Genomic DNA, 25,832 nt, shown 5'->3' on the forward strand with positions numbered 1-25,832 from the left:
TCACTTTCGATTAACGAATTATCATTTCGTTTAAACGAATTAATCATTTCGTCAAAACGAAATGTTATTTCGTTTAAACGAATTAAATTGTTATTTCGTTAAAACGAAATAATTATTTTGTTTAAACGAAATAATTAATTCGTTTAAACGAAATAATTATTTCGTTTTAACGAAATACCCTATGTTTATTTCGTTCAAACGAAATAATTAATTCGTTTAAACGAAATAACTAATTCGTTTAAACGAAATAATTATTTCGTTTAAACGAAATAAAAAGATGGGTTAATTATTTCGTTTAAACAAAATAGACGAAAAAATTAATTCGTTTAAACGAAATAATAAATAAATATGTTTACAATTGCGCCTTAGGGGCTCCGTAATATACAGTGTATGTTTGTGGGTGTGTCTTTTCAACTAACATCATACTAATACACAAATGTGCTGGACTGTGGGTCACTTTTAAGATGAATATCCCAAAATAAATTTTTAACAAATTTCTCTTAAAAGAATAAAGTGTATATACATGTAAATAATTCAGCTGATGGAGCTGTCTGTAGTACTTATTATAAAGTCCAACATCTGGTTTGTCTGTAATATAATGTAACATAATGATATTCTACACATTTCTCAAATTTACTTATTTATATTTATAATATATAATGTTTGAGGGTAAAATTTGAGTCATATTAATAACAGCTGGGACAATTGAACTGTTGTCACCTCCTCCTCTACATTCCTAAAATGACTGACAAACCAGACGTGGAATTCTCACAATAAAAAGTGACACATACAGTTGAAATTGAGCTCTACTAGTCAAGGAGCAAATATTTTAACTACAATAAATGGATGAAAGAAGAAGTTCTAACAATAAAATTAACAAGATAGCTTGCCAGGCAAGGTAATATACGCCCACTGGCAGCTTTGATTCTGAATAATAATATTTGGCAGTACAGCAACAGTCACCATTATGAAATATTCAACCTTCAGTCATACACTTTTTTTTAACTCTTTAGGGCGATAATGAATAATATTGAGTATGAGTTATTGCCCTAGTTCTTGAAAACGTGTTCAATCTTTAGCTCGTGAAAATTTCAATCTTCAGCGTGGTAATGATTAATAAAACCAATTGTCAAAATTCGGCAAAAAACATGCCTTCTAGAGTGTTTACAAGCTAAAAATTGAACGCGTTTTCAAGATCAAGGGCAATAACTCATACTCAGTATCTTTAGATTCTTCTGATTTTCAATAGGCTTAATCCATGGGTGATAACCAACACTCAAGCCAAATTTCGTTAAAATCCGTCAAGAATTGTCCCTTCTAGAGTGTTTACTAACTAAAAATTGAAGTGTTTTCAAGACAAGGCAATAACTCATACTAAATATTTTTCGATTTTTCTGATTTTTGATAGGGTTTATCCTTGGGCCATTACAAACACTCACACCAACTTTCAACAAAATCCATCAAGAATTGTGCCTTCTAGAGTGTTTACAAGCTAAAATTGAACGTGTTTTCAAGAACAAGGGCAATAACTCATACTAAATATTTTTCAATTTTTCTGATTTTCGATAGGGTTTATCCTTGGGTGATAAGGAACACTCATACCAAGTTTCATCAAAATCTGTCATGAATTGTACCTTCTAGAGTGTTTACGAGCAATAAGGGCAATAACTCATAGTAAATATTTTTCGATTCATCTGATTTTCTATAGGGTTCATCCTTGGGTGATCACAAACAACCATACCAAGTTTCGTCGAAATCAGTCAAGAATTGTGCCTTGTAGAGTGTTTACGAGCAATTGTGGACGGACGGATATGGGTGACGGCAATATACGCCCCACATTTCATGTGGGCGTATAAAAATTAATACTTTTAGTAATATTTTATGAAATGATATTTATAAATGTAATAATATTAACAAAAAAGATGGTAGATGTATATGATAAATATTAACAAGTGGTTGCCTAGCAAGATACACCTACTTTCCTCATACATTTTCAGTATATCAAGGACGGTCACCTATCTGTGTCAAATCATACCAAAAATCTAATTTGTGCAGATATTGTTGATTTAATCAAACACACAAAATATAATAAAATTCTGACATAAATTGTCACCTCTATCATGTTCACAAGCCAACAAATTTTGATGCGAATAACAGATATATTATGCATAAAAGAATTGTTAAAAAGCTAGTAATTACCATATATTTCCAAATATAATGTGCAAGCGTGTATAAGGCGCACCCCTTCTTTTCCCCCATGGAAAAATTAATTTACCAGTATCTAATGCGCACCCCTTGTTGATACTATGAAAGCCATACAAATTACTTCGACCGTGATCAAAATTATATTTTATTACCGCCTTAGAACATCTCTCATTATGGAATTAATTGCGTTAAAATACCTATTCAGTTTATTAATTTCAAATATATTAATACAAAATATTTACAAAATACATTAAATCTTAGTGAGTTGTTATAACTCCCAAAACGATCTTATAAACATCAATATGGCAATGTATGTATTTATGTATAGTGCGATCCTCTTTTGTAAGGTGCCCATTTTGGGGTAAAAAAAAAAACTGTGCATTATATTCAGAAATCTACGGTATCACTAATAATAAAATTATATTCAAAAACATCATGTTCAACATGACTAAAACTAATAACCAAATATCCATGAGAAATGGAAAACCCCCTTTTTTTAATCCTTAACACTGTACAAACATCGAAATATTGCACATATATTTGTTTCTTTTCTTCTTTTTTTTCTGACAGAATCTGTTCAGGACCTGCCAATAGAGTGCCACCCAATAAACAAGCTTGTTTTGTCCTCTCATGTTAACATACAATTACTCTAATAGGATATCACTGATTAACCCAAAACTTATTTTCATCATAAACTGTATTTCACTACTTTAATAAAAATAGACTGTATTCTCACTTTTTTGGAGAATTTGAGGAATATCCCCATCTTTATGTTTATGAATATAATTTCTCTGTCACTTCTCCCAAAATCTTCTTCAGTCAGCCAAAATTTCTGACCAAACTTAAACACTGTATTATGTACATTATTTTTATTTTTTTTAGATAAGTATTTTCAAAAATGGCCTGATACTTGTCCTTGACAGTTCCTTTAAGATGACTGAGCAGAAATGTCCTTCAAAATAATGTTTGTGGAATACGCACCACTGGTTGATGAATCTGTGTGTATGAATGTATGAAATGTATCAGATTGATCGCTGTCAGACAATGTCTTAGTTGTGTCTGTTTGGTGGCTGTCTGACACTGAAGACAAGTCTGGTTCAGGTTCATATGACTGAAATGTATAAATAGTTAATATTTAGTTTTAATTCTAATAAGCATATCAGTCTGTATTACAGCTTTCATTCTGATGTTTAAAATCAATCAAGATTTGTTCTGTTTTTTTCATTTTTTTTTTGCAGGTTACTATACATATATTTCTGATTTTTCTGGAGTTAATTCTCAAAAGTAATAAGAAGAAAATAAAAATAAAATAGTCTATAGAATTGAGCTTTATTCTTAAGTACAGCAAATATTTATATTGGTTTAAACAATATTTTACTTAAAGGGATTGTCAAGAGGTTTTCTAAATTGTTTATGTGTATCGAGGACACTGATAGTCAATAAAAATAAATGTTTGATGACGTCACTAATCGCGAAAATATGCTTGTATCACATAAGGCCTTTGCGATTAATGATGTCATCAAACACTTAGTTTTAGTGGAATTGCAGGAACCAGAGACATCTGATTGTATATTGGAATGGTGCAAATTGATACTAAAAGTGTCATGGATACACATACAAAATTTAGAAACCTCTTTACAATACCTTTAATCTAAAAATACATATGAATCTTTCACAGAAGATAAATAAAGTCAAGGCTTATGCTATTTCATGGTCTAAATATTTAGATTGACTATCCTTTTAAAGCCTTAAGGACCTAATATTTGATTTTGAGTTTGTCTGATCTTGTTTGTTAAAATCTATTGATACTGCAATATACAGTCATGAGGATAATGTACATCTCTACATTCAAAATTATAGTATCAAACTCATAATATTGAAAACAATTATGCTTTTTGATTCAAATTTCAAATTGAAAATTCAAATTCACATGAAAATTATGCTTTGTGGTCTTACCTGATTTATACTATCATATGGTTGGATCTCCTGAAAAAGATTATATGGATAAAAGGTAAGCACAATTATCTTAAGGGATTTTGCAAAGATTTTCCAATCTTTTTTTTCCAATAATCAATTTGCATCAATTTTCAATTAGACATCTGTGGATCTTGCACTGCCACTAAAGTTAAGTCTTTTATGATGTCACTGTCACAAATCTGCTATTGATCTTTGTAATATTGACAATTTCAAACAATTAAGTTTTAATGGAATTGCAGGAACAACAGACATCAGATTGGAATTGGAATGGCACAAATCGTTGTTTTCAGTGTCTTTAATACATTTTAAAGAAACCTCTTTACAATCCCTTTAAATACATATATTTATTTATATTGTGTTTGTGTCGGTGTGACTCAATTAAAATATCTTATAGTGCGTTCAGACGACAAAAGTTAAGACAGCTTAATTATCAATTGTTCTGTGAGTCTGGTTTACAGGTTTTTGGTGTGCGTTGTGACAAGGTAATTTGTTTAGAAGAATGTGCACGGACGGACATGACATATCTGGCCTAATGTTAGACAGTTGCTTTCAGACGGCAAAACTAAGCTGGCTTCACTTTCCAAGCCAGGTTTTAAGCCACCTCCATGTAGGTGCAAGTTAATGTAGCTTAAGTTGACTGGTCGCATTCAGATGACTAAAAAAAAAAAGGCTCGAAGAATGGTGGATAGTTAAGATGCCTTAACTTTTGTCATCTGAATGCACTATTAGTTGTTTTGTTTCATTATGCAGACCAAGAATTAATGTGCACAGAAAACATATCTTATGAAAATTTGACTCAATTCATTTTGTTTCCATTAATTTTAGTAAATTCTAAACAAAATATCCAGAACTGTATTTAAAAAACAAAAGTAACTTAAAGATGGGTTTCCTTATTTTTTAGTATCAAATTAACTTTTTGATTAAATGGTGTTATCATATATTCTTAATCATATCATTATGTTATTATTGCATATAATTAAGAGTGTTAACCAATCATAAATGTATGTACAGTCTGGATAAACAAATTTAGACCTTATGACCTTTCTTGATTGGTCACTCATTGGAATTCTGCTGATAATTCTCTTCTAATTTAGCTAATTATGAATTCATTATGGACATGTGAGACAAACTGGTATTTTTCCAAGTCATTAGAAAACCTCTACTTTCTATTCATATAAGTATTAGCAATTTCATTTTCATAAATGGAAATAAGGGAACCCATCTTTAAGGGAATTATGGAAAAAAAAGATCAACTTACAATCTTTCCCATTGGCCACGTTGGCTGCGGCACCTTTTTGGCCTGTCGATAGCACCTGTGAAATAGACAAAATTACTTGAATGTTCTATCAACCAAAAAGGAATTTAGTCACTTCGGTAAAAGGTTCTTAAGACAAGTCGCTTGAACATTTATCAATTTAATGATATCCTCAGCCAATCAAATTTCATCAAGCTCCAACGATAGAAGTTTTTGTCATGAACAAAAAGTGCATTCAGTGTCAAATGCTTCTTAGAATACACTTTTTGTAGACACAAACTGAAGTGGCTTGATTAAAAATAGAAATTAATAAAAAAAAAAAAAATGAAACGAACGTTTGGTTTAATTCAACATTCAACGATGAAATACTTTGTTCTGTGAGAAATTTGATTTCGTGGAAGGGAGGGTTTGATTCTCCCAAATGTACAGACCTTGGATGGAGCAGACAGATGCATATATTAGTTAATTTGCAAAATTTTTCTTAAGCCTAGATACATTCATCAAATGCTTGTTATGATTTCTCATTTCAGCGATTCTCAGTAAACTGGACCATACTTATATGCTTGTATAGTATTTGGTGATGAATGATTCGGCAATTACAACCATTGAAGTAGAAATTGAAATAGTGAAAATAGAAGCTATAAGTGTCTCTGATATATACATGATCCAGAAAACTTCAGTCTTTTAAATCCCTTTAAATATGTTTTCCACACTTAACCAAAAATACTTACCTGTTCATGCAGCATACTATAAAAACAATAAATACCAGTGCCAAAATACCGACCGCTATGTACAGATATTTATATTGATTCTCTCCTAAACAAATACAAAATATCATTTAAAGAGGCATTATGATAATATTTTTTAATCATTTATATGTTTGATAGGGTCCCTCTGGATTATTATGAAATACCAGCTTGATATTTTCAAGTGTTACCAAAAACAAGGGCAATAACTCCTATCAAGTATTTTCTGATTCTTTTTATTTTATCTGCTGCAGACAAGAGGTTGAGAGCGGAGCTGTTTCCCCTGTGTGTGCTGAATTTTTAGAGAGATTTCTATCTCGAGAGACTGTGAGGAAAATATTTATCCTGTTTGATATTTTCTGCTTCAAGAGGCCCTAATTCACTGTGACGTGACTGTGAATGATGCAATTTTAGAAGATCAACTTGCTGAACATGAATAATAATTCTGAGGAATTCCAAAACAGGAAATGAGGCCATTTTACGTGAAATGGATGCAGTCTTCATTTTTTTTTCGGTTGTTTTCTTTGACGTATGCAAATGGCCAAAGGTTTCTAGTGAGACAAAAGCTCCGAGGAGAGGACTCGTCTGTGGTGAAAAAGTAGTGAGAATGTTGCTCAGCTAGTTCCTCTCAGTCTGCAGCAGCGTTAAGATTCATTGTGATTATTTGTCCAAATCTGTCAAGAATTGTATCTTCAAGACTGTTAAAAAGCTAAAAGCTGAATATTTTTCAAAAACAAGAGCAACAACTCATTTTAAATATTTTTACGATTTATTAACCTTAGGTGATAATGAATGGTTTCACCAGGTTTTTCACCAAGTTTTGAGAAAAAACGTCATGAAAAATATCTTCTAGGTATTGGTAAGCTTACCTGTGGCTTCATAAACATTATCTACTAGTGGTTCTGATGCCGAATCCCACAATATGGAGCTAGTTTTATTGAGCTGTTGAATTGCCACACCATAATGTAGCTGACAATTTGAGCAGTTAACATTGGCGTTTGAACTTCGTCTCTCAATGTAACTTGTTTTCTTGACATCTTTCAACACTACATGTCCAATAGACTGCAATCAAACACAGTATTAGTATCAAATACCACTTCCTTATGTTCTTATGTGATCAAGAACTTTTAATTCAATTCTGATCCAGTTTCCCAAAAAAGCATTATTAGCTCAATTTGAAAAAGAGAAGGCAATCATGTAACATATGGGAAATATGTGATGTATGTAATAATCATACATCTATGGTAATAATTCAAATATTTGAACTTTGAACTATAGTGAACTGATTGAACATAAAGTGTAAACTCAAACTTAATTGATATAAGCTCATCCTAAACTAGTTATAATGAATTGATATTAAAGATAAATACTAAGAAATGATAATTGTACCACCCGGTATCCATACAATGTGTTTTTCTCAACTTATTTATAGATCGAACATGAAAAAGGTGACGGATTTTGCAGCCGTTCTCAAGTTGTTTTCTCATGAGTCTAAGTGGGGAATTCAAAAAGGAAATCGAAACAAACCAATAAAAGAATATCTGAGGAAAAATCTAAGACAAAAAAAAAAAATGTTGTTTTTTAATTTTGTGGAATTCGGTGTTGAATCCTTATATGCACGAATCTAGGTTACACCACTGTACTACATATTCCATGCATGGTAAAAGCTTGATTGTTGATTCAAAATCAGTAAAGACACCTTTTCTTAACACCTTAAACTTAACTTTCCAGAAAGCTATGCTAAATAAAATTCCAAGAAGTGAGCACCATGTTTTATTATACTTTAAGTACAGTGGAGCTGCGTTTATCCGGTTGCCAATAATCCGGAAACCCCGATTACTTGCATAAGGGTTTTCAACTAGTAGAAAAAAACTCGACGACTGGTTCTATCAGGCTGGCACTATTGCCAGTAAAGATTTCAGTCTAAACAAGGAATTGTTTTGGTTTTCTTACCTTACAGTCTACTAGTTGTTTTTCCTCTAAATATTCACCATAGCACCAATAATAATGTAAACTGTCAACTCCATCAATACTGTCTATAGTAAGTGAATCATGTGTTCTGTTGTATTTTATCACAGTAAGACGTTTCACATTTTTAACCTCTAAAATATCAAAGTGAACTATTCGATAAAGACATGGGGTGGTTGTTAAAAACAGCCTTACTAATTATAAGATTGTATTTTTGATCAATATGACTATCATTGTAATTAGATCTACAGCTTGGTGTCATCCCATAAGGCTCCTTACCAATTCAATACTTTCCATTTTGCCCCTAAATCATTCCCATTTTCTATGTCAGGCCGTTTCTTTCATGTATCATATTATAAAATTTACAGCTTTATACATTCTCAGATCAGGGTTCAATTGAAGCAGCAATGCATCCTATTTTTAAGTCAAATGGACCCCTTTTGAGATCCAATATTTCCTATGATTAGACAAATAAATAAACCAAGTGTTAACTTCAAAATCAGAATTCATCACGACCATCTGCCAATCAAATCAAATTGTATATATTTTCTATGAAAATTTATGTCAAATCTAGAAATATATGGCAATTTTAGACAGTCTTGATTTAAAGACTAACGTCATTGGCAAATTTTATATGAAATTTGCAGCTGGAACATTTGAATTACTATCAAATTTTTATGAAATGTGGGTCACAATTTCATTTGAAATTTGAGGTTATAAATTGCAAATCAATTTTTTCTATCTAAATTGTACCCTGTTTCAGATTTGGTACCACTTACCTTGTGGAGTTGAGAAGAACACTTCAGAATTTTCACTCGATATCCCAGCAGACGTAGCATACTGCAATGTGACACTTTCATTTCCTGTATCATTATATTTCACAAACACAGTCTGTGAGAAGTTCAAGTGTTGTGAATCTGGTAAAGACCTGCGAGACCTTGGACCATCTACACAGGGTGTGGTTTTATTGAGAACCAAGCTTATTGGGCCATAATAACAATCTTCAGATCTTTCCTGGAAAAAAAAGCATTAATAAAATATTTTGGAATCAATCAAAAGCTGGCTGTACAGTTATATTCTAAAGTTAAAGGGACAGCCGCTCCATTTTTTTTTACCAATTGTACCGTAGTCTCAGAAACGGAATCTTTTTTACCTAAACCTTTCAGTAATAGCTCACCTCGCATTTGAACGTTAAAAGACTAGTCGTTTTTTCTTGAGACACTTTCAAAGAAAATACATGCACAGAAATATAAAAGAAATTCTTATTTTTGAAGGAATTAAGCGATTTGCATACATTTCTAGTACTTTAGAAGACTATTTATATATATTCAAAACTCAAATCAACACCTAAAAATGTACTTACTTTAATATAAATACCTACAAACTGGTTACCTATGGCCTTATTTAATACTAATGGAGACGTTTTTGGTACTGAAAAGATACAGGAAAATTAAAAAATCACAATATAGCAATAATTAACAAAATTACCTATTAAAACTAAATATTATTTATAGACATCAAGCATATATATATATACATTCTGATTTGAAAAATAGAAACATCCAACATCTAATGTTCATGAGTTCTCTGTCTACCAGCTGGTCCTTGGCAAAATCTTTGAGCCTTGATCTTTCGAAGACCATCGTACCCATTTACAGCAGGGTCAACTGGAATGAGGAAAGATAACTCATGGTCAAAGGTCACAATTTGTTTAGCGTAACTAATTAAAATGTAATGCAAGGTTTGTCTTACCTCCAACCTTGGTTGTAAAGTTCAAAGTTGCAATATGGCTCCAAATTGCATCTTCTATCATCTTCCATTTGATGCTAAGATTATGTAATGTATTAGGCCGTAGGTTTGTCATGTTGATTGAGGGGACATGTCTTTTATCTGTAGTTCTATTATGCTAAAAAACATTCATATTCAAACATTAGATGGCCTCCTTTTACATTTTAATATAATCACCAGTATGAAATATTCAACCACCATCATATACTTCTTTTGAACTTTTTGGTGTCATACTGAATAATATTACCAAGTTTAGTCAAATCCAATAAGAATCATGCCTTTTAGTGTTTATGTGCGAAAAATTGAAAGCATTTTCAAGAAAAAGGTCAATAATATATATCAAATATTTTTTGATGTTCAACTGGCATCATTCATTAAACAATTTCACCAAAATCATAAAAATTTCAAAGAACAAGGGCAATAACTCATTCTAAATATTTTTCGATCTTTTTCTGATTTTTAATAGGATTCATCTTTGGGTGATTACAAATACCTAAGTTTCTTCAAAATCAGGCAAGAATAGTAAATGAAATGAAATGAATGGAGTTTTATGTCCTACTTTTCTGCACCATGTGGGCTAATGAAGACGGGCAACACCATGCAGGGCGCAATGAGGGAAATTTTGCCAGGACAGCGGCATTAGCCTGCTCTTTTTCGATTTCCAACTGTTGAGGGATCTTTAAAGTGCACAGCCTGTAGCACATGGGTCATCCGTTTCATCCGAACGACTAGACGCTTTTTCCATGTCAGCCCCTCGTACCTGCATCACTGACCAGTTTGAAAAATCCAAAGGTATTATCTCGACCTATGTTGGGATTGATCCCTAGACCTTTAGGTAAGCGAGCAAGCGTCTAACTCACTGAGCCACCGCGGCTCCCAACACCCAAGTTTCGTCAAAATCAAGCAAGAACAGTGGGCGTATGAAAACAGGAAACAAATAATCCATATCATATCTATTCAGATTGAGTCACAATGGTCATAAAACTATTTCAAACAATAATTTATGTGCATTTGTCATTAATAATATGTAAAAGTGAATCTATGATGGTTTACTACTGAAACAAGGAAATATTTGGTTTAAAAAGTTAGTAGGGGATCAAGTATGACATGAACTAAAGAATTACTCAAGTACTCAGGTTTTTGTTTTGAGTCACGAGTCTCTTGGTGTACATGTGGGAGTACTTTTCTTGAATTTTCCTATTTATTTGGTGTTACTATAATTAGATTGAGTCATATCTACCTACACATTAAAGATGGGTTCCCTTATTTTTATTTATGAAAATGAAAATGCTAATACTTATATGAATAGAAAGTAGAGGTGTTCTAATGACTTGGAAATATACCAGTTTGTCTCAAGAATTACCAGCTGAATTCCAATGATTGACTAATCAAGAATGATCAAAAACTCTCTTTTTTTTCCGACTGTGCATACATGGACATTTATTATTGGTTATAACTCTTAATTATATACATGAAGAACATACTGATATGATTAGGAATGCATGATAATTCTTTAGAAACACCATTTAATCAATAAGTTTGCTTAATTTGACACTAAAAAATAAGGAAACCCATCTTTAAATTCCGAATCAAACTGTATTATTTTCAGAGAAAAAAAACAAACATATTATAAGACTAATAATATTACCATTGTACTGAAAATGCTACCCAATATCAAAAGAAAATGTATCAGTTAGTAAAATCTACAGAGCCCCTAAGGCGCAATTTTCCATACTTGTATAACATATTTCGTTTTAACGAAATAATTCATTTGTTTAAACGAAATAATATCATATATTTCGTTTAAACAAAATGGTATCATATATTTCGTTTAAAAGAAATACTTATTTCGTTAAAACAAAATATTTTATAAAATTACGGAAAATTGCAGATTAACCTATAGGCAAACTAGGCAGCTGCCTTTCGACCCATGACAAATTTTGTAACAGTTAAATTTATCAAACTGATAATAAAGTTCCACAAGGTCCATTGAAAATTGTCCTACTAAGGAGCGTGATGTGATCTACTAATTGTCACCTAATGGTGATGAATGCCGATATCGTGCATACGATTGATGCTGATGAGCTGATTGATCTGTTCCTGAAAAAAAAAAATCGCAAACTTCCTGCCATAAAATTGTATGCCCTGTCCCTAAAATAAGAAATTAGGCCCTCTATCGTTTTGCAAGACTTTTGCAATCGGTAATAAAAAATGGCGCACCTGTCTATTGTGTCCATTGACTTAAAGAGCTTAAAATTTGTAAGCATGTATATATATCACTTCTACTATAGTGTGTATTTGTTCAATTCTGCTATCTGATGTTCCTGTCATCGTGAAAAAATGCAGAAGCTTAGGATTAGCAAAACTGTTTTGTCTCAAATTACCATACATTCAGGATACATATAAATAGGCTGGAATTCATTAAATTCTTCTAAATAGCCAGGCAAGATATTATACATCCACTGACAGCTTTGTATAAATGAGAAGATTTGGCAGAAAAGCAACAATCACAATCATCATTCAACCTTAAGTCATACACTTCTCCAAAAAATTCTATCAATAGGGCACTTCATTAAATAAGAATTTGACTTCTAGAGTGTTCACAAGCTAATAAATATTAAATAAGTTTAGAAGATCAAGGGCAATGACTCATATAAAATTTTTATGATTTTGTTGATTTTCGAAAATTAGACCTAACTTCTGTTGGTATTCGATTATTTTCGTTTCGAATGTTTTATTAGCTATTAGCTTTGTACCTAACCACTGCAGTCAGGTCTAACAATATCTTTCTTGACTTTTCATTCTGTTAACCTTTCCTTGACCTCTGTTTTAACCAATCACATGGCTGCCCTTTCCAACGACGGGATAATGTAACACGAACAATAGGTACATTCTGAGGCGTATTAGATTAGCGGACTTGATAAACCTCGCTGGAAAGGGTAGCCATATGATTGGTAAATAAAAGTTTTTTCAAAATGTGGCAATAACTACCACTATAAGCTTACCCAAATGTGGGCATATAATAAATAAACTTGTAAATGATCATAAAACTTACAGATTCAATGAAATTATAATTGATTACAGAATCACTGTAACTGATTTCAATAGTGATTTGGCACGGTGGGAAACAAATGTCCTCTAAATTCAGGTTCCAATCATCTGGTAATGTTAGGATTAATGTACAGGTTTCAGGTGTTACTTTGTCAACTTCTATGATTAATTCTTTATATTTTGCTGTAATTAAATAATCCACTAAAGTATCAGTTTTCTCTGTTGAAGGGATTGAATAGTATGTCAGTTTCAGACCCTTCTTTTACACTTTTTAACCTATGCAAGAAACTAACTCATGTTTTGGTTCCTAAAAGCCTTATCAAGATATTGGCAACAGAAAGTATTCGCTTGTAAGAGCTTTGATTGGAAGTTGAAAGATAGCATGGCAGTCCAAAATAACATCTACCCTTAGCAGCTTTGTTTTTATTTTGGTGTACAAAAATCATACAGAAAAATTTCCTCTAATGAAACAATATTTTCATCAGAAAAATTAATAAATTGAATCGCATCAAAAAATATTGATTAGCATACCATTATCCAGCGGAATAATTTGATAGTTTTTTTCAGAGGTGACATTAACATCATTTTTGGCCACCATAGTTACATATATATCAATATCGCTGTCATAGTAACTTTTTTCAAATGGACAGGTGAAATCAAACTTTGAAATGGCAGCACAAGGTTTATCATAATCTCTGAAATAAAAAGATGCCTGGTCTAATTTCAAATCAACTTGTAAGAAAAATACTGGAACAACTTCTTTTCTTTCAAATGCAAAACACAATATACAAAAAACCTCACATGACCTTAAAGGCATTGAAAAGAGGTCTTCTAGCCTTTTTATGTGTATCAGAGACTTTCTATTTGGGACATTCCAATTCTTCGTCCGATGCGTGTGGTTCCTGCAATTCCAGAAAGAGTTCACTGGAAATGACGCAGCTCCTGCATAAGAATTCATAACCACCAGTGGTAAATTAAGTTAGTCCAGTAGTAGTAGTATTACTGGACTGACTTGATTTACCAAATGTTTGCCTCACTGTATTCGAAACCAGCCATTTTATCATAAAAAAGGATATTTAGCGCTCTGATTTGCATAAAATAAGACTTGGTAAAAAGTTTTATAAGGCAATGGTTACAAATTCTCTTGTGGGAGCTGCATCATTTCTGGTGAACTCTTTCTGAAATTGCAGGTACCACAGGCATCAGACGAATAATGGGAATATCCCAAATAGAAGTCAAAGGTGTTCCAGATGCACATACAAAGGCTAGAAAACCTCTTTCCTTAAGTATACATACCGGTCACCAAACATCAAGTTGATATTCATACTCATCTGAAACTTATTAGAGATGTTATCATCTGGTATACCAGCCACTGAACAGCTCAATACTGTGACATTTTTTAAGTCCCAAATACACAATACATCTTTAACTTCTGCAATATAAAAATTGGCAACATGCAATATAAGGCAAGAAATTTTCATCATATAAGATTCATTAAAGGCTTGCATTATAGACTGTTACATTGTGGTTAAGCAATGCTACAAAAGCACAGGTACAGGCATATAAGCATAACCTCCAGTGAGGGATTATTATTTGTGCAGTCAATTGAATAATTCAAATATAAAAAATAAAAAATAAAGAATCATCCATAAACTTGGGAATTAGAATGAAACTTAACAGTCATGTTCATTTTAATTCCACCCATCCATACCACTTTCCAGAATTAAAATCTGACTTCTGGTCTCCTCACTCTTCAAATTTAGATTGTGTACATTCTAGGACATGCATTACTAACTGGCAAAATCAGTAGATATTGGAATGTTCATTGAAATGAAGACAGTCAAAATTGAAACTTGAATCAGCTTAAATAGTTGTGATGGGGAAGAGAGGCCCTTTCAGAAAGAAATGATTCCATGACCTCACGTTGAAAGACCTTACCATGAAATACAATAACAGTACTGGAACATAACCAATTTTTATTTTTACAGCAAGAATAAACTGCTTCTTCCGATGTACTAGCATTAATCTGGACTAAATTGCCAGTAGTGTTTGTGTACAGCACATTTGGACTTGAACAGCCATCTTCTTTCACCAATGTTACATTTCTCTCTTGTTTACATGACAAATAACAGTTGTAACCATTCTGGATACAAAATGTAATCGCTGAAAACAAATCATAAATCAAAAAGTTTTATTTCCCGATCATGAGAATCTCAGAATTAAATATACAAATTGTTTTTTGATAAAGTCATATCGTAAGGTGGCATCAGGTGTTCCACAAGGGTGAGAATGCCCGGTATTCTTAGTAATACTTTGGTCATAAACTTTATCACCATAACATATATCTTTAAAAAGTTTTAATGATAAAAAACTTCGTAAATTATACCTGAAAATATTTCTACAGTATGTTATTTATATCTATGTATCTTCTTGTCCAATTTGATTTTGTTTTAAAAGTGTTGATTAAAAACTGAGAGTACTAATTGTTAATTAAGCAGTTTGACTTAGTTTTGGTGTTTGGCTTTATAATGGCTCAATATTATTAGTAGTTATCTAACTGCTTCCAAAAGGCATAACGAACCTAGCAACCTTACATAATGATTTTAAATATTTTTGTCGTTTAAAAATGAACAGCTGGATTTTTTTCGTTAAAACTTTCAGATATGTTAAAGGGCACGGCACATTTATCTTGATTTTGGTGTATAGTTTTCACAAAGTGAACAATATAATAGTTCGACCTTCAAAAAAAAGGGGAATGTCCCTTTTATTAATAAAATGCAAAAACTTCCCTATTTTCATAAATCTAAAAGAAGTCTTGTTTTAATATTTGCATTTAAAAATTTAGTTTCACTTCTTTTTGATATCAAAGTATGAAATAATCTAGAGGTTCCGTATATGAATTATCAGGAAATGTTAATCATAAGTATCTAAATATGTCTTTACTACGTCTTAGAATTAACATAAAATTGAAAAATTTTAAACTTGGTCAATAAGAGCATATATTCATCAGTATATATATCACGTGTCATTAATAACATAACAGGATCCTTATATAATCCAATAAATCCAAAAAACTTAGTAATTATCCATAAAAATGCAATTAACTATTGAAAACGCTTATATCAAAATTAAGCGTTTTACAATAATTACTTATTTTTATGAATTTTCCAATTTTCCAGATTTTACCTGGATTCTGTTGTAACTTTATGACACTAGGTAAGCTAACTGATGAATATAGACTAATACTGACCTTTTCCAGAACTTAAATTTTATGTTCATTCTAAGACGTAGTATCACTTAAAGGGAAATCATTTGAAATGTGCTTTTTGAAGTTCTGCATGATTTAAGACATTCAAGAGTGGTTTCCTCTTCTTGTTTGCATTCAGGAAACTTTTTAGTTTCTTTGTGTTCCAATCTGATTTTTCGTCGCACATCTGTTTGTGGTACTATTTGATCACATTTTGTCATCACTATTGCCAGATTGAATGATGGCAAGTATTTGCTATGTCATAATCTAGTACAGTTTCACTGTAATAAACTGAATCAAATTGATGGAAATGGATGCTACATATGCATTACAATGACCCAAGTTATAAACCGAAAATTCACCTACTGTAAATCAGATTTACATATTTTTTCATCAACCCAAAGACAATCTTAAGATGGCCGTGGCTATTCTCACTGTGATAGTACAAAAATGGGCATTAAAAAACATATAGCCATCCCTACCTAACCCTACAAAGTCACTTAATATCATTCTTGACAAACAAAATGGCTTCACGCTTTAAAAGAAAACAGAAACTAGCGGCCTATTGTGTCTTATCTTATCCATACCGTCTTTAGCAGCCATGGAGAACACGCATCGAGACGGTGCAAATAGCCAGTGCCAGGTGGTATTTATCTGCAAAATATGATTCTGTAAACATTGTGGACAGATAGTAAATAATACTTACTTCCAGTACATGAATTGAATGCTTCAAAACCATTGATAATTATATACAGCAGCAAATATAAGCTTAACCTCCAAAACATCCTTTTTACTTATCATTTTTAACAATCTGAAATTAAACAACCATACAGTGATGACAAAATGTCCAAATTGGGTCCGAGAAGATCTAAAATTGAGACTTAAATAGAGCCAAAGACTGTGAATAAATTCGGAAGTGAAAACAAAGAAATAACAAATTATTTTTATTATGTACAGTAGTTTTATTTAGCGAGATTATTATAATTTTGACTATCAACTGATATTATTTGATTATTAATAAGTTTATTATCACTATCAATATTGAACACTGATTTAAACATGAACAATATATCATATATCTAGATCAAGATCATTTGGCAGGATACAACACTTGTGAGTGTAAATGAATAGTGTATAAACTTAAACAAGTTATATTTAAAGGGATTGTAAACTTTTTATGTGTCACTAGAGGGAACTGCATATATTTTAATAGTAGCTTCCGATAGCACCCCTCTAGTGACGTTTTAAAACACGTTCATTTTAATGGATTTGCAAGAACCACAAATGGAATGGTGCAAATTGATGTTATCAGTGTTCCGATAAAAAAAGTTTAGAAAACCTATTTACAATCCCTGTTAGTTACAACTTGTTATCTTTCAACCACTAGTCTCAAATTAGTGACGAATTAAAAAATTTAATGAATGAATTAACATTAAAGCAAAGCCCTATTAGATTATATTGAAAGTATATTGTGTTAATCCATCACAATAATTGGTAAAAGATTAAAAGTTTTTGATTAGTTTATTATAAATTGATTAGGGCGAAAAACCATTTAGTATACCCACTAGGATTAAAAAAAAGAGGTGGAAACCACTATGGGGTCTGTGGCAGTGTGGAGAAACCACTAGGGAGAAACTTGTAAAGGGGGCAGGGGGAGGGTGAGGGGGAGGGGACCACTAGTCTACATGCATGAAACTGAAAAATGATTCCTAACCTTCTCTTATTTGATTTGAAACTCTTGGACAAGCAGATTTCCGTTTCAAGACGAAAAATGAATGACAAATGTTCAAGTTTAAGTAGAAAAAGTGGGGGAATTCCAAGAAAATGCGTGTTATAGTTATTTAAAGCCATTTAAATACAACACTCTGTAGCATTCAAGGCGTTTTAGTCGGCCGATTTGATTTGGTTTCGACATGACAGTAGGATTTGCCGCAATTTCGTTTAGATTAGCAGTGGTCTACAAATGCAAAATTTGTAATATATATCTATCACAAATATGTCTCACAAATTTACCGATTAGTCCAAACTTCCTGGTTCACAAATGCAATAAATCTATCAAATAGAATCGGCCTACAAAAACGCCTTTAATCTAGCTACACTACAGAGTGTAAAACTGTAAAGTTAAGACAGCTCAACTAGGCCTACCTTAACATCAGGTTTTCTGCTATTTATCCATATTTAATTCCATAATTAAGTACAATGCTGAGTAAAATATTAAATAAATGTAGAGTAATATTTGAAAGGTCAGCGAATCAACAAACACTATATTATTACGAATTAATGCTTGGCCTACCATAGAAGAGTACCCGTCCATGTGAAATAGGCCTACTTCAAATAGTTTCCGGTTGTTTAGGGTTATATAATATTGCACATATGTGGCCTATATATGATACATCGCAACTCCTCCCTGTAATATAAGACACTCCGTAGGAGTTTAAAATACACCGTAGGCCTACTTGGTCCGTCAATGAAAAAACCAGCATTAATCCCGTAAAATACCAGTATTTCAAACTTTTCATATTTTTGCTGTTTTTGAATGTTCTCTAGCCAATCACATTTATCCGGACATATTATTAATTTGGCTTTGAAAGTCGAACCAGCCTAGACTGAGTTTCCCCAGCAAACTATTATAAAATTAATATCCATAATATTTGATCTATGCTGCTGACCCCAGGTTATAAATTGGTTTTATTAATTTGCTATTGATGTAGGCTATGTTGCAAACTAATCTATGGCATCAAGTCGATTTAAGGGCTTAGTAAAAATTTACAATAGGCCTACCTTATTGAATTACAGGGACCATTGCGACATTACATTGTTTTGTATCGTACCTTAGTCTCAGAAACAGGAATTTTTTTTTTATCTAAATCAATACTTGTATTCATAGTTCGTCGACGAAATTTCAAATCCATGTGCGACCATGTAGGATTATCCGCGTTGGACAGTGCGGTAATTCTTGAGACACTGACATATATAGTCTATAAACCAAACAAAATAGTGTTACTGGTTCCTTTCTTCAAAGTATGGCGTTCCTTCACATGGATGCTTTGAATTCCTATAGCCTATAGAACTCTCAGTTTGAGATATTAAAATAAACAATGCAATGCTCTCTTTCAAATTAAAAAAAAAACAGCCCGAAATCAGCTCTCTTTAACAGAATAAATTGTTTTAAATCCGAAATCAGCTCCATAAAATAAACAGAATAAATTGTTTTGAGTCCCCAAATCACGTCTCATTGATTTACCAGCATAAATTGTTTTTGCTACAGTCCAAAATTAGGTCTCATAAATACATATAATAATATGAATTGAGACTTAATCCAAATTTGGTCTCAATCGAAATGATTTGTTATAGATATTTAGGAATATAATGTAATGGCCACATAAATAAAGGTGTTTTGATATAGGCCCTACCGGAATGAATAATAACGCATTAAACTGGCAATAAGGTCCCAATATAGCTATGGAAGACTACAAATCTGACAGAATATAGTTTCTTCTAAAAAAACTAGGAGTAATTGTATGAACTAACTGTAATAAATACAAAAGTATGTAAGCTATAGTTTTACTTGATACTTCATATTTGAATTCATATTGCAAATCGGAGAGTGCTCATTCCAATTGTTGCAGAAAGGCTACTAAATATCAGATGACGTGAAAATATTTCTTTGAAATCCAGAGACTTAATTTGTGTCTTAACTTTTTGAAAGTTATGTATCAGATGAATCTATCCTTGTACAAACGTGTAACCGTAAGCCAGGGCTTTAAACGACTTTAGAGAGCGTGTGATGTTTTCTCCCGACTCGTAAATCGTGTAATTTACTTTGGCTATTTTCAGCCTCTAAAAGTAAACTTTAAACGTCATATATTGGTTGAAGTTCTCTATTATTTTTTTCTATGTATCTTCTGTGTGTTTCTATGTCGTTTTAACTTGAAGTGGTTGACATCAACACTTACAATGCTATATGTAAGGGAACATTCATAATATCTTCAAAAGGTAACATTTAACATTTTTAACGTTTAATTACTTTTGAAAGACCTTGAAGCAATATATAATGTTGGATCCATTATTATACCATCAGCGAATTAAATTCTGATTTGATATTTTAATACAGCTTTTGAAATTTGAAAATGTGGTAGCGGGTCTCTTCATTTCAATGGTTAAAGACGCAGTTATAATAGACTGAGTTAATTTGTATTATAGTTAAAGGTTAATGAAGTTTGTTAACAAATAGGGACACAATTTGAAAGCTGAATATAACACTGTTTCATTTAAATTTTCAATTTACGTATTTATTTTCAAAGTTCACTTGACTTCATTTGTATTTTATAATGTAGACTACATTTTTTAATATGGCATGTCATGGTGATTATAGTTAATTAGTTTTAGTCCGCCATTTGAAATAACATTCATGCATACAAGCACTATTTACAGTCACACATTAATTTAAAGGGATTGAATACGTAAATAATATGTTTTTCAAAAGCTAAATGTTGTCAAGCTTCAGCTTATAAAATATATATATATATATAAAAAAAGAATCCTGAAAATTAGTTCTAACGACTATTGAAGTATTGGGGCTGTTAGGCCAAGTGTTCACAGCTTACCATCGAAATTATAGATTTCAAATCCATGCGTGTCAGAATTATCTGCGCTCGAAAGTTAAAATGACGACTCGTCTTTTCTTGAGACCTCGATAGAAATTTAAACAGACATACAAAGAGGGCCTTTAATTAATTTCCTTGATAGAACACCTCCTTACAGAAGATTGTCAGTATCAGATATTACTATATAGGTCCTGTTCTATATAGGCCTACTGACATTCTTCTATAGGGAGATTGACATTCTTCTATTATTACGACGGGCACACTTAGGATTTTCGTACTTTCAAAAAAAGTATGAGTTTGTGTCGAGTATGCTACTCTGCAGAGACTGTAATATTACAACAATATTAGCAATGCATTGGATCTGCATATTTGGTTTTTTAACCAATGAATATAAATTAGAACATGTTTGCAAAACGGATAGCAACACATTGCAAAATGTGAAAAAGAAAATAATTGACTCTAGAAGACGGAATTTTGGAGCGATTTTGCTCGGGTTTTCCGTTTTAGAATTTCGCAAGAATAGCAATTTGGCAGATTTTGACCAAATTTTCTATTCTCTTGTTTATGCGTTCGATTGATTTGAAATTTCTAGTGCCAGAACAAATCACAACAGAAAACAAATTGGCACAGTCAAAAATTGTGGATAACTTTCGGTTTGAGCGATATCCAGGCTCTAACTTCCGGTTGACTTACTTCCATGATGGCAATAGCTGACCTTGATCTTTTGGGTCAAACCACAACTTCCGGTTTTACAGGGGTCTAAATATGAACTTTTGTAGTGCTGTATCTCAAACCTGTACTTAACGGTTTAAATAATACTGCTCTTTCTCAAGAGCTACACCTCGGATGATGATAATATTTACAGTAATGATTACAGATTTTACATGATGTTAATATTTTCATGCCCGATATATAGTTCCGGTTTTATGGGGGTCAATAAAAGTTGAGTTTGCATCTTTAAAGCGTCCAAACAGGTGACCTAATAGAGATAGAGCAATATTTTTTTCGGATTCATAAAGCTTTCCAGTGATATATAACATGTATGCCTTACATATGCAAATTCAAAATCCCATTCACCTTCGAATGTATGTTGTAACATGCCCTGCACCAGTACTGTTTTCTTTTCAAGAGTCAATTTTTCATTCAGTAATTCAATTTGAGCTCTATGGAATGGTGGTCTGTTAAGTTTAGTTCTGTGTAATTCGTAAGCGTCTCTTTTCAGAAGACGACAATGGCATAAAATGGTATTATGGAAGTTATGTACCATTTTCGCAATAACTATAACCAGGTGGATTATGATAGCAACGTACATCCAGACCTAATGGCCGATATGAGTGCTTCAACTTTTTCTAACAATTCAACTGGGTTTAAAAGTATTTTATTCTGTGCTACTGTCTTATTAGAATTCATAGTTTTGTCCACAATAATTCTTCTGGAATACTTCCTGAGGTAAGAGTTAAGGCTAATTTCCGCATTATGAAGGCACGTATAATGAGACTTATGTAGAAAATTCAAGATTATGCAAAATGTCTTACTTCATTGATAAGTTCTGGCATAGGTTTGCAGGGGCAATACACCGAGGCCATGTGTGCTACAGACTGTGCATGTTAAAGATCTCTCGACAGTTGGAAATCGATAAAGTGCAGTTACCGCCACTATCCAGGCAAAATTTCCTTCATTGATTGCACACAGTATTATTAAACGTGAGAACTTTACCAATAGTGTCTTTTTCAATGGCATTTCCCGAAACAAATGATTTGTCTATAAACTGGAAACTCCAAATCCTATTCTACATGGTGCAGAAAGGTAGAACGTAAAACTCCGTTCATTTCATTTTTCATTGGTTAAAAGCAAAAGCAATACCTAGGAACTATTTCCAATTAATGTATGATATTGTCAGTACAAGACCATCATGCGTAAAAAAACTAAATTAATACCTACCCTTTTACCTTTCAATTTTCATGTTTACAAATTAACAAACCCTTAGAAGAACTGCTAAATGGTGAACTGTTAAGAAAGAAAAACAAAATCTTACTAATTCTTTCCTGGCCAATATTAAGTATAAATACAAGTAGAGGAAACTTCAAGGAAGTTCGATTTCAACAAATTGATTAGACGTTAAGTTGATAAAGATTTTGTGTCTTTATGTTTGTTAACGGTAGGTTTAGATTTCTTTACGCACGAAACAAAATAGTGTTACTGGTTCCTTTCTTCAAAGTATGGCGTTCCTTCACGTGGATGCTTTGAATTCCTAAGTTTATAAACGATGCGATCGTCCTTGGATGTGGTATATTTTATGTTATCTTTTAGGTGGACAGAAGTGTTTCCTATCAGAAAAGCGTCATTTTCATGTTATGATCCAGACCTGTCTTGTACATCTAAAGACGCTGAATTATTATCAGAATTTGCTTTTTCTGCTGTAGTGCCACCAGAGGCAGTTTATGCTCTAAGTTTCTCCATACCACCATTTATAGTAAGTAGCTATCAAAATATAATATTGACATTGATCGTTTTGTGCATGAAAAAATGGACGGAATGAGATGATACTTACTAAGAGTTAGCCGGCTGATAAAACTTGATTTCAGATCTTTTACTGCTTTCTGTGAAGAATATCCGACATTAGGTTCACCTGCAATTAAATGAAAGTATAGGAACTAAACAAAGTAAAATATTTTGTCATATAATTTCATTAAATGATTAAGAGTTATCAACACCATAATTTCTGTTGCAGATTCTGATTGGTGAAATAGGGTTCTATACCTTTACAGACGAAGCCCAGAGAACTATCAACATAATTAAGGATCAATGTTCCATTCCACAATTACTACGGAGATTATTTCGCTTTATAGGTAAATAGTCTCTCCTTTACGTACTTGCTTTATGTCTTCCAGTAAACAAGGCATCACGATATATTAAAACACCACCAAATACAACTTCCGGTATAGCCTACAGGGCGTCACATATAGCTAATACCAGGTACACATGCAATGCATCACATTCCTTCCTGTACACACGATATCACATAGGCATACCACCATTCAGGCAAACAAGGCATCGCATAACCTTTATTCGGGTAGACATGGCATCCCAAATCTTTATTTGGGTAAGCAATGCATAACATACCTTTATTCAGGCATTATCAGCATCCTTGCAACTGAAAACCAACTTAACGCCGTTATTTTTATACTTTCAGGCGTATTCATATTTGGAGGGTTCACATTAATGGTATTTGTAGACATTATCAAAATAATGGTAGGAAGATTACGGCCAGACTTTCTGGAAGTCTGTCATATATCCAACAGATCTGTGTGCAGCAGTATATTTCCTGGTGGTGAACCCCATGGCACACACGATCTTTGTGAAAATCCAAACAGATTAGAGTTAAGGCAAGCTCGGTAAGTGAGTGGTATTTACCTTGCCCATACTCACTGGAATTTTGAAAGAAAAAAGATGACTCAGAGAATGGCAAGTTGCGTTAATTTAATAGGCCTACTGGTAAACGGAAAAGGTTAATTTTTTTTTTAGATTGATGACAAGAAGTATTTATTTCTTTTGGATTGTTTTTGATATAGAATAGGATATTGAATTTGCGATTAGTTAAATCATTTGTTTCGGGAAATGCCATTGAAAAAAACACTATTGGTAAAGTTCTCACGTTTAATAATACTGCATGTAATCTATAATTCAGCGAAATTATTCTTTTGCAGGACGTCATTTCCATCAATGAATGGAGCGTTGACGGCGTATGCAGCTCTCTTTATCGGAGTAAGTATTTCGTTTTGTCCTATTAAAGAGACGTCAGTTTGTTTTTTCTCTAGATCTTTTTTAAGTGTGGGTTGGACCCGGGAATCTTCGGTTTCCTCTCTGCGACGGTGCATTCTGATCGCAGAAAACTCCTACAATATGTTATCATTTGGATTCGTTGATCTTCCGCAAAATAACAGACATTATTTCTCTCTACTTAATCAATGAGGCAAATTGTTGTACTGAAATGTTTAAACTATTTCAGATGTATCTTCATGGTGCAATGAGAAGTCACACAGTTCGAATAATTCGACCATTTATATCATTCGTGTTTATAATGCTAGCCTTATTGAGTGGCTTGTCAGAAATAGGATTGTGTTTAAGTTTTTGGACCGATACAGTCGTCGGGTATTGTATGGGGTCTTCACTAGCTGTTTATCTGGTAAGTGTTATTATGCAGCAGTAAGATACATTGACGTGGGTTTTTGAATGGCCTGCATTCGGCAATTCTCAGCAAAACTGAATCTGTTGCCCAGCGCTAGCGTAACTTCCTCCTTAGCGCGTTTGCATCATAGTCAGCTGACAGCTAAAACTTGGCATTGAAAGATAAATATGCAGATCTCTGAAGCTAAACATCTTTGCAGGATGTCATAAACTAAATGAACAAAATTGAATTATTGTTGTTTATTACAGGCATACGTAGTGTTAAATAACTTCCAGGAACACTTACAACGCGATGAGTTATTGGAAATATTAAACAGTTATATCGCAAATAGCTATCATAATACTGAGGTAAACAAATAAAGTTTAAGTTCGAAAAGCATTGGGCTCTTCATATTGTATGAATAACATATCCGTCGTCTTGGATCCAATTGAAGGAATTGCAATAAAAGTCTGGAAACTACAATTTACCAATTTTTATCTTTCAGAAAAGATATGATTGGTTAAGACCAGAATATGTGACGTCAATACCAACATCAAGAAATTATGTTCACGAAAGATCTCCAAGTGATTGCAGTGACGCTAAATATCGTCGACCAAGACTTCGTCACAACACCTTTCGACGTGATACTTCGTATTCAATAGAACGTTACAGACGAAATTCTCATATACATGGAACATCATCACATATGTGATAGCCTGTTATTGAACCCATAATAGTGCAATATGTATTTGAACATACAGTTATTGTTAACCTTTCTTGAGAACCAAGTGCTTGTAAAGTATAGTATAAATAAAACGTT

The 25,832-nt window shown here is 32.5% G+C and overlaps 4 protein-coding genes across 4 annotated transcripts in view; 2 read left to right on the top strand and 2 right to left on the bottom strand.

Annotated features, from left to right (window-relative positions):
• Nucleotides 1-1,780, top strand: part of LOTGIDRAFT_157412 (hypothetical protein) — a gene marked incomplete at both ends in the record, with an annotated part of 16,551 nt that extends 14,771 nt beyond the window's left edge. The window contains one exon of the mRNA XM_009049625.1: nt 1,709-1,780. Within this exon, the coding sequence (XP_009047873.1) occupies nt 1,709-1,780 (72 nt within the window). The remainder of the gene's footprint in view (nt 1-1,708) is intronic.
• Nucleotides 1,781-2,753: 973 nt separating this feature from the next.
• Nucleotides 2,754-10,015, bottom strand: LOTGIDRAFT_230615 (hypothetical protein; the record flags this gene model as incomplete). The annotated part of the gene is made up of 10 exons (XM_009049626.1): nt 2,754-3,316; nt 4,162-4,191; nt 5,441-5,495; nt 6,169-6,253; nt 7,053-7,245; nt 8,137-8,285; nt 8,931-9,165; nt 9,515-9,582; nt 9,747-9,818; nt 9,904-10,015. The coding sequence occupies 10 exons, from the start codon at nt 10,013-10,015 to the stop codon at nt 3,134-3,136; spliced, it is 1,182 nt and encodes a 393-aa protein (XP_009047874.1). The 3' UTR covers nt 2,754-3,133.
• A 1,961-nt stretch (nt 10,016-11,976) lies between these two features.
• LOTGIDRAFT_230616 (hypothetical protein) lies at nt 11,977-18,561 on the bottom strand (the record flags this gene model as incomplete). Its single annotated transcript, XM_009049627.1, has 7 exons — nt 18,383-18,561; nt 16,944-17,048; nt 14,929-15,153; nt 14,287-14,422; nt 13,522-13,685; nt 12,995-13,173; nt 11,977-12,039 (listed from the first exon to the last, which is right to left on the bottom strand). Exons 2-7 carry the CDS (start codon nt 17,020-17,022, stop codon nt 11,977-11,979), a joined length of 846 nt encoding a protein of 281 aa, XP_009047875.1. The 5' UTR covers nt 17,023-17,048; nt 18,383-18,561.
• A 3,604-nt stretch (nt 18,562-22,165) lies between these two features.
• Nucleotides 22,166-25,724, top strand: LOTGIDRAFT_157415 (hypothetical protein; the record flags this gene model as incomplete). Its single annotated transcript, XM_009049628.1, has 8 exons — nt 22,166-22,293; nt 23,155-23,317; nt 23,576-23,693; nt 24,038-24,239; nt 24,552-24,609; nt 24,854-25,030; nt 25,282-25,380; nt 25,518-25,724. The coding sequence occupies 8 exons, from the start codon at nt 22,166-22,168 to the stop codon at nt 25,722-25,724; spliced, it is 1,152 nt and encodes a 383-aa protein (XP_009047876.1).
• Nucleotides 25,725-25,832: the final 108 nt, after the last annotated feature.

This window comes from Lottia gigantea (genome assembly GCF_000327385.1).
Source record: "Lottia gigantea unplaced genomic scaffold LOTGIsca_14, whole genome shotgun sequence".
Taxonomy (NCBI): Eukaryota; Metazoa; Mollusca; class Gastropoda; family Lottiidae; genus Lottia; species Lottia gigantea.